General features: G+C 46.2%; 1 protein-coding gene and 1 pseudogene across 1 annotated transcript in view; one reads left to right on the forward strand and one right to left on the reverse strand.

Moving 5' to 3' along the window:
• The window catches only part of Chaf1a (chromatin assembly factor 1 subunit A), a 41,296-nt gene that overhangs the window by 16,052 nt on the left and 15,251 nt on the right, over positions 1–9,993 (forward strand). The window contains exon 4 of the mRNA XM_023716935.1: positions 9,703–9,759. Within this exon, the coding sequence (XP_023572703.1) occupies positions 9,703–9,759 (57 nt within the window). The remainder of the gene's footprint in view (positions 1–9,702; positions 9,760–9,993) is intronic.
• On the reverse strand, positions 855–1,085 carry LOC105742399 (annotated as a pseudogene).

Below are 9,993 nucleotides of genomic sequence, written 5' to 3' on the forward strand. Positions count from 1 at the left end.
CACTTGCCTGGCACACACAAAGGCCTGAGTTCAATCCCAGGTTCCACACACATACACACACACACACACACACACACACACAGGCAATTATACCATTAGCTGCAGAAAGGATCAGCTTTCCTTTTTCGTTCTCTTCCTCTAGAGCTCTTCCTCTGGAGCTACTGCCACTGCCACAACTCCTGAACTTATGCTGGTGTCCGCACTGGGCTCATCCACTGGCTTCTGGCCACTCAGGCTGCCGGCAGCTCCCCAGCTATTTATTTGTTTATTTATTTGTGGTGTTTTGTTTTTTTCCCCTAGATAAAATCTCACTGTGTTCTTGGCTGGCCTTTAGTTTGCAATGATTTTCTTGCTGCAGCCTCCCAAGTGGTAGGATTCAGGAATGCACCTTCATGCTGGGCTCTTTTGCTTAGGATTGGTTTGGCTATTCAGGGCCTTCTGTGTCTCTGTACTTTGGGTCATCTTTTTCTTTCTTTCTTTCTTTCTTTCTTTCTTTCTTTTTTTTAATATATAAGTATTTTTACTTTAATGAAGAAAAACACAAAAGCTGGCTTGATACACATTTTTTTTTAAAGTTTATTTATTTGTGTGTGTGTGTGTGTGTGTGTGTGTGTGGCCTGCTCAGCCCACCAGGGGGCGGCGCTGGCTGGCATGTGGTGCTGGGGGATTGAACCGCGGTCCCTGTGATTTGCTAAGCTTGTTCTAAGTAGGTGCTTTAGACAACTGAGCCATCTCACCAGCCCTTGATACACATTTACATATAACTGTTCTCACATTCTCAAGTCAACAGGTTGGAAAAGCCAGGGCATCTGTTATAACGTATGGGGAGCACACTATAAAAGTATTTCCAAAGCTTATTCCCACCCATTTCTTCTTTTATATTCTGAAAGATCTTCATTATGTTGTTTGATGAAATAGAACCAAAGGCAGGCGGCGGTGCCCGAGTTCAGCGCAACTTTCAGCCAGTCTGGTTTGTCATTTGGCTGGTCGCACACGTAGAACTCCGAGCGTGCTGAAGGTCCACGTGGGATCCCGGCCGGAACCAGCAGCCGCGAGAAACAGCGCAGCAGCCCGGGCGCCGCCATCTTGCCAATGACCCCGGGTCATCTCTTTCTAGTACTATGAGGAACATCATTGGTATTTTGATGGAGATGACATTGAATCTGTAGATTATTTTTCAACACTGTTCTGCCAGCCCATGAACATGTTTTCTTTTTTTTTTTTTTTTTTTAAAGAATTATTTATTTATTTATTCATTCATTCATTTTGTGTGTGTGGCCAGCTCAGCCCACCAGGGGGCGGGGCTGGCTGGCATGTGGTGCTGGGGGATTGAACCGCGGTCCCTGTGTTTTTGCTTAGCTTAGCTTGTTCTAAGTAGGTGCTTTAGACCACTGAGCCATCTCACCAGCCCCATGAACATGTTTTCTTTGTTCAGATGTCCTCAATTTCTTTCTTCAGTGTTCTAAAATTTTCACTGGAGACTTTTGTCACCTCTTTGGGTAGATATATCATTAGATGTTTTGTTTCCTTATATTGTGGGTGGAATTATTTTCTTGCTATCTTTCTCAACTAGCTCATTATTGATGTATTGTAAAGCTGTTGGTTTTATGATGTTGATTTTGTTGTATCTTGTAAGTAGCTCCATTTCTTGTCTTGGTTTTCCCCTTCTGAGGATTGTAGGCAAGCGAAAAGCTGGCTTCCACTTTAGGTTCATAAACTGAGTCAAACTGGGCATGATGGTGCACATGTGCCATCCCAGCATTCAGAGGCTGAGGCAGGGGGACTGCCTTGAGTTCAGGGCCAGCCTGAGGTACAAAGTGAGCTGAACTGCATAGTGAGATCTTGTCTCAAGAAACTAGAGCCAAACAATGTAAGTCAAGAGTAGAACTCTGTTGAGAGCAGTAGCACAGGCCTGTCATCCTAGCTGCTTGGAAAGTAGAGGCAGGAGGATTGCAAGTTCAAGGCCAACCTGGAGAGCTTACTGACACCAAATAAAATGACTGGCTGGTGAGGTAGCGCAGGAGCAGAATGCTTGTCTGGTGTCTTGGTTACTTTCTCTCATTGCTAAAACAAAATACCCAGCATTCAAAATTAAGGGAGGGGCCGGGGAGATGGCTCAGTAGGATAAGCGCTTGACTGGCAAACTCAAGGATCTGAGTTCAATCCTCGGTTCCACAAAAAAAAAAAAAAAAAAATTTAAAATCAAAATTAAGGGAGGGAATGTTTATTTAGCTGGCAGTTTGTGTAAGTTTCAGGCCACAATCAGCTGGCTCCCAGGCAGGGTGGCATGGTACAGGAGGTGCAGTTCATGGCTGCAAAAGACCGCAAAAGCAACAAGAGCAACATGAGGAAGAGCTAGCCTCTTTTCCTCCCTGGTATTCTAAGCAAGCCATCTCTTGCCCTCTTCTACAGGCTCAGGATGTTTACAAAGTGAGGATCCTGGTCCCCTGTAGAGCCCTTTAGTTAAACTTCGCAAGTTAATACGATGTATCAAATCATTACACCTGGCATACATGAGGTCCTGGGTTCAATCCCTAGACTTACAAAAAAAGAAAAAAGCCCAGTATCATGCACATGCCTATAATTCCAGCATTCTGGGAGTCTGTGAGGGAGAACTGAAATTTCTAGCCCAGAGGGAGCAACTTAGGGAGACCCTGTCACGAAAATAAAAACAGCTAGTTCAAATTGCGCACACCTGTAACCAGAGCCCTGTGGGAGTCTGAGGCAGGAGGGCCTCAAGTTTGAGACCAACCTGGACAACTCAGTGAGATCCTGTTTCAAAAAATAAAAAGATCTGGGGATGTAGTTCAGTAAAAGGCTCTGGGTTCTGCAGTATAACAATAAGACAAAATGAAAAAGGGCTGGGATATGGCTGGTTGGGAAGGCCCTGGATTTAATTCCCAGTACACACACACACACACCCCACCTACAAGCAAAAGGGAAAGCTTGTGTTCTTTGTTACATGCTGACAGAAATAGCCCTGTAGGGGGGTGAAGCCAGGGTGGTGTTCTCCTATTGTCAGCCTTCTGTTCCCTACCAGGGGTGGCTTGAATCTCAGTTGGGCTTTTTGCAGCAGTTTGCAATAGTTTGTTGAGCATAATGGCAAGAACTTCTACGCATTTCCATTCAGTTTGCTTTTTATGTCTGCAGCTAAGTCACATAGTTGAGGCTGGTCAGGAAGCAGTTTTAGTTTGTCCAGAACCTTGATGTTTTTATTTATTTATGTATGTATTTAGTACAGGGTCTCACTACACAGACTGGACTCATAGTGATCCTCCTGTTTTCAGCTTCCCAAGTGCTGGGATTACAGGTGCGCGCCCCCACGCCCAGTCTCAGTTGCTGTCTCAGTGCACTGGTACGGCATGCCAGGGATCGAACCTTCTGCTGAGCTATCTGGCTGGCCCAAGAACCTTTATGTTTTTAGAACAACTGAACGTGTGTACCAAGTGTACAAAATTAAGGAAATGTGTGTTTAAGTTTTTTTTTTAATTAGATTTGGGATTAAACCCAGGTCATATCACATGCTAGGCAAGCACTCTGCTACTGAGCTACATTCCTGCATGGAAGTGTGCCCGTGAGATGCCAGTCTCACGCTGAACACTGCTCCAGGTTTTGGTGTGCCCTAAAAGGCAGTGTAGGGTCTTGACGTTTTAATTGACATGTAAGTGGTGAAGACTTCAACTACCAGAGGCTATGGCCACAGCTGCCACCTGGGCCTGGGTCTGTCTCTCCAGGTGGAAGTGTTGGGAAGCACCAGATGCCTGAGAGGTGTGTGAAGTGATGATGAGGAGACCTTTGGGGGGCTGTGCAGCCCTGAGTGCCCCCGTGGGAGACGCAGGCCACTTGGCCGAGTGCCCAGTGCACTTAAGCTAGCATTATCCCTTAAGGCCTCCACTAACTGTTCTAGGATCCCGTCTACGCAGAACCTGTGCACAGCCTCCTGTGGTGCACAGCCTCCTGTGGTGCGCAGCGTAAGTGCTATCTAGAGTGTTGTTGTTTAGGGAATGAACAAGGAAAAACATCTGTGTTTAGCACAGACATCTCCCTACAGGGCTGAATACTTTCCACCTGCCCTCAGGTGATTCTGGGGGAAAAAAAAAAAGCCTCACTCCCATCCTGAGGGTCCTTTTCCTTTTCCTTTTCTTTTTTGTTTTGTGATGTGGGGGACCTAATGAGGGACTTGGCACTGAGTTAAATCCCCAGCCCTGCTAGGCTCAAATGAGGTCCTCTTGCCTCAACTCCCCAGTGCTGAGATTACAGGGTGCACCACTGCCTCTGGCTTCTGCTGGAAGCGTTTCTGTTGGCTGCTTTCCCTCCCACTGAGCACTTGCCTCTTGTCACTTTGAGGCTTACAGGAGTGTGTCCTTACACCCTTTGCTGTGTACAGTAGGGTTCCTTGGGTCATCATTAGGATTCTTCTATGGGTTTTGTTTTGTTTTACTGTTCTTTGTTTGAATACAGGAAAATGGGAGCTTGTCTAGAAAGACACATCCTGCTCTCTCCCTTCCTGGGACGCCTGGGGGCTGTTACTTGTTCAGCAATCTAAGCGCCAGTCCTGGGACCTGAGGACTTTCACTTTGAAAAATAATAGCTTTGGAACAGCCTTTCTGGATAATTTCAGGGCTGTTTGATTAGCATGTGAGCCTTTCAGGCATTCCTTAAGTGTGTTTGAGACTTAGCCTATTAGTGATGCAAGGTCTTTGCACAAACGCTGCGGCTGGTGCTGTGGTGCTGCTGGAACCTGCCTGGCCTGCTCCTAGCCAGCCCTCCTCTGCAGGTTCCGCACCCCTTGGCCGGGGTCAGCTGTGGTCAGAAATGTTTGGATCTGAGGAAAAAAGTTGCATCTGTACCGAACTCCAGCAGATGGTGTCGTACAGTAACTGCTCAGGAAATACGCTGGTACGTGAGGTTATCTGGAAGTGATGCAGAGTCTCCAGGACGATGTGTGAGACTTCTGTGCAAATCCTCGGCCACTTTATTTAAGGAACCGCAGCATGTAAGGATTTTGGTGTCTGCTTGGGTTCTGGGAGCAGTCCCCTGTGGGTCCCAAGGGACCACTTTATTCTCCGTGTTATTTGTTTTTTACTCTTTTCTTTAAAATTTGTTTTTTAAATAATAATCTTTATAGCATTGAAGTAATTACAGTCATGTAGGTAATTTATAGCCTTAAGGTGATTACAGGAAAAATAGCATTAACAGACTTTTTTTATATTTATGACTAATCCATTTTAAACAAAACCCAATCTTTAAAAAGCATTCTAGGGCTGGAGAGGTAGTTCAGCAATCTAAGCACCTGCCTGGCAAGCGGAAGGACCTGGGTTTCATCCCCGGTACCACATGCCCTACTGGCCACTAGAAACCAGACATGGTGGCACACACCTATAATCCAGTGCTGGGAGGCTGAGACAGGAGGATTACTAGAGTCCGAGCTGCATAGTGAGACCCTGTATCAACTAACTAAGTAAATGATTTAACAAAGAAAATATGCAGTTACACCAAGAATAAATAAGAAAGTACAAGGATCAGGCTACGCTATATCACACAGAAAAAAAGGCAATATTGATTTTATACTGTAGGTCTGTAGACAAAATCTTATCTTTTCCTTTATGCTTAGATTTCTTACATAAATAACAAAATACTTTTATTTCAGTAGAATGAACTTAGGAAAAAAGTGGACAACTCCCAAGATTTATGCTTACTTTTATCTACTTCTGTCAATTTCCTGATACCTTTGACCTAAGCAGAAATTTTTTTTCTGTAAATGAAGCCCACATGTGTCTTGAGGTGTTCTGCTCAGTTACACATACTTCCTGTACTCTGGTTCTCTTCAGAGCGTATAAATCTTTTGCCTTTGACATGTACTCCTTGCGGCTCTTGGTTTCTCAGCTTCTTCGCTTCAAAGCCCTATGCAAGTTTCTCCTTTTCTTGAGCAGTCTGTAAGTTTCAGCCTCCTTTTTGGCTTTTACAAACTTGTGGCCAGCGATTGCTTTGGTGGTTTCACGGCAAGCTCTACATCCCACTCCTCACAGCCTCATCTGTCCTCTTTTTGAGACCTGACTTGGCAACCTTTTCCTTTTTTTTTTTTTTTTTTTTTAAAGTATTTAGTACACAAGGTCTCATTATTCAGCTCGGACTCATAGTGATCCTCTTGACTTCAGCCTCCCAAGCGCTGAGTTTACAGGTGTGCGCCAACATGCCCAGTCTCAGTCACCCTCTCAGCATGCCCTGGGGGTGGGACTGGCACGGCACACTGGGGATCAAACCCCGGTCCCTGTGCAACAGGGTTCAAATCTTATCAGTGGTCCACAGTGCTGAGTAGACGCCTTCTCCTGGGTCTCATAGTGTGCTCACTCGGAGTTTCCTTTTTTTTTTTTTTTAATTTTATTTATTTATGTATGTATGTGGCCAGCTCAGCCCACCAGGGGGCGGGGCTGGCTGGCATGTGGTGCTGGAGGATTGAACCACGGTCCCTGGGCTTTGCTTAGCTTATTGTAAGTAGGTGCTTTAGACCACTGAGCCATCTCACCAGCCCCGGAGTTTCCTTTTCATTCTTCAGTTTATCTTTTTTTTTTTTTTTTTGGCAGAACAGAGGATTGAACTCTGGCCCTTGGCCTTGCCAGGCAAGCACTTACTCTACTGAGCCATCTCCCCGGCCCCCTTCATTTTATCTTTTCTGGGGTGGTTTCTCTTTCTCCTCCCTCTGAGTCTTGAGGTTGAAGCTTTCTGTTCAGAATTTTTTTGTGCAGTTCTTGAAATTTGTTCCACATATTTAAGGGAATTCTAGAATTCATATGCATTTGCTTTGGCCTCAGTCTCAGTTTTTGGTTCATCTTCTGAGAAACCTGAGATTTCTGTTTCTCTAATGGTCCTGTCCTCTATCTTCCTGCAAGTTGTGATCACAGCTCTGGCCTGTGTTCTCCTCTTCAGAATCCAGCTCAGTGTCGCCCTCCTTTAGGCCAGGAGGCAGCAATGCACTTCACATCCTTTTTTTTTTCTTTAATTTATTTATTTATTTGTGTGGGGGGGGCAGCTCAGCCCACCAGGGGGCGGTGCTGGCTGGCATGTGGTGCTGGGGGATTGAACCGTGGTCCCTGTGTTTTACTTAGCTTAGCTTGTTCTAAATAGGTGCTTTAGACCACTGAGCTATCTCACCAGCCCCTCCACATCCTTTCTTCAAAGCAGACTCCTGACATCCATTTTAAGACCTTGCCTACCTCTTTTTCTTTTAAATATGGTGGCTTCCAGCAGCCTGCTCTTTGATCTCCTGAACTGTGTTTTGTGTCATCCTTGTCCTCAGTGTAGGAGGGACCACCTGGTAACACACACTGTTGTTGCGTTTCCTCACCTAAGACATACCCCAGAAATGTCTCCTTGTCACTCAGGGCACCTTAGACACCCTTGGTGCTGGGATGGAGGGACAGGTGTCTCTGTCACTGCCCCGTTACACTCTTACAGTCTGGCAGTATTGCAGTTCTGCAGGTGCTGTCTTTCCAGTCCTTGGTGACGTGACAGTTGTCACATGCTTCTCTGCACAGCCCTGGGCTGCTGTGAGCACAGCCTTCTCTACGCCGGCGGAAGTGGAGGTGTTTGGTTTTGCCTCCTCCCGCTCCAGCTAGGATGGGCCTCTGGGGTTTTCTCTCTCCCTGCTGCCTTCTCTCTCCCTGCAAAGCCCAGCGCCCCTTAGCAGCTGCTTCCTGCCCTTTCAGGAAATCAGAAGTGCCCACCTCAGAGAGCCTCCCTGCAGACCGAGTACAGCAATTTAGATGCCTAGACACAGGGAGGCCCGACCTGTGCACTGTGGGAGACTGACTGGTGCTTCCTCCCAAGAGCTGGGATCAGGCCTTGGCCCCAGGTAGCCATTGTGCCAGGATTGCATGCCGTTGGAGAGCGGACTCTGTAAACACTCGGTCCTACTTCAAGAAGATAACATTTTATCAGAGCACGAAGGACTGTGTGTGTGTGTTTGTGTGTTAGTACTAGAAAACCCTTGGCAGCGCTGGTGTGAAAGTTGGTCTTGTTAACTCAGGTCGCCAGTTCTTGTTAACCCTAAGCTTGCTGGCCACATGGCCAGAACAGCAGATGGGCAATCATTCCATTCACTCTAGTCTCCTACAAGGCCTGCAGTGTGGGGTGAGGTCCATTGGGTTGGCATGGGGAATCATTCTGAGGGACAGAGGCTGCCCAAGGCTGGGGTACTGTCATCACCTGCCCAGGACAGGCTCAGACCTCCACCCCACCTCCTTGGTGACAGGGTGCCTGCCAACACCCAGGGGGATGGCCTTCTCGGGCCTGTGCTCACCTTTCCTTAAAGCAGAGGGGCTCCTCTTGGGGTTCAGCTTTCCAATGTAAAGAAGTCACTAGAATACAGTTTTGTTGACCTGTGGGACCCTTTGATGGGATATTGATGATGTCTTTGGTTTTGCAACTCCGCTTTTTTTTTTGTGCCAGGAATGGAACTCATGACCTCATGCTTGTCAGGCGGGCAGGCGCTGTGCCGCTGAACTATATCCCTGCCTGCAACTCAGCTTTGACCTCCTTTTTTCCTGCCTTTGCCAGTCTGTCAGAAACCCAGACAGTTCTTTCTTCCCAGATTTAACTTCTCTTCCCATTCTTCTCTACCCCTTGATTTGGCCTGAGGGAGTCTGCCCGTGACAGGTCTGCCTGGCCCCAGGAACTCCTTGTGCAAATCCCTAACTGATCTGAGAGGCCCATGCCTGTAATCCCAACACTTTTTTTTTTTTTAATAGTACTGAGGATTGAGCCTAGCACAGTCACACTGAGCTATCTCCTCAGCTCCCTCCCTACCCCACCCCTTTTTTTTGGTACTGGAAGTCATACTCACTACCTTGTGCTTGCCAGGCAGGCACTGTACCACTGACCTATATCCCCAGCCCAATCCCAGCACTCTGAAGCTGAGGCAGGAGGAAGTCCAATCTGGGCAATTTAGTGAAACTCTGTGTCAAAATAAAAAATAAACAAATAAATAAAAATAAAGTCTTGTACAGCAATTAACCACTAAGAAGAATATATGCAGTGTGTTATTTGTTGAAACTGTACTTCCGGGGCTGGTGAGATGGCTCAGTGGTCTAAAGCACCTACTTGGAACAAGTTTGGCAAAACACAGGGACCAACGTTCAATCCCCCAGCACCACATGCCAGCCAGCCCTGCCCCCTGGTGGGCTGAGCTGGCCACACACACACACAATAAATAAATGTAATAAAAAAAAATAAATAAATAATTTAAAAAAAAAGAAAGAAACTGTACTTCCGATTTGATTTGAAACTGTCTCATTGCTATCTGTTTATCAATAAAACTTTGAAAAAAATAAATAAAAATAAAGGATTAAAGTGCCTGCAAGCAGGGGCCGGGGTTGGATCCCTGGGCCTGCTGTGCTGGCCCCATCCAGACTGGGCATGGTGGCGCACGCCTGTAATCCCAGCTCTTGGGAGGCTGTAAACAGGCGGATCACTACATCTCATCTAGTAGTGAGACCCTGAACACCCTGTAGACCCTTCCCTAAAATACAAAAAAAAAGAAAGAAAAGAAGTCAGTGCAAAGGCCTGTGTTCAATAACCAGCATCTGCACACACAGTGGTGGCCTCATTCCTTTCTTTCCTCTCCCTAAGGGCTCCACCATGATGTCCCTAGGGAAGAAGTGATTGAAACATGCCACATTTAAAAGTAAATAACTTTCATTTCAGATAACCAAGAAGTGTGTCAAAGGTTCTACAGAGAAGAACAAGCTGAAACTGCAAAGAGTAAGACATTTTCCCTGAAGTGTAATGGGTGTCTGCTGGGGCTTTGGGCTGTGAGGAGTTGGGAGGACCATGCCACCAGCTTGTGCTTTGCTTTAGTTATGGAAATTGGTTCAGTGGCTTGTGGGTTTCATCAATTTAACTTTGTGAAATTAGGTTTTAAGATTTTGGTTTCAAGTTCACAACCCTTTTTGTTAGGATTTCAGTTTTATTGTTGTTTTCTTTTTTTTTTTTTTT

This window comes from Octodon degus, unplaced genomic scaffold, assembly GCF_000260255.1.
Source record: "Octodon degus isolate 3935 unplaced genomic scaffold, OctDeg1.0 scaffold00050, whole genome shotgun sequence".
Lineage (NCBI taxonomy): Eukaryota > Metazoa > Chordata > Mammalia > Rodentia > Octodontidae > Octodon > Octodon degus.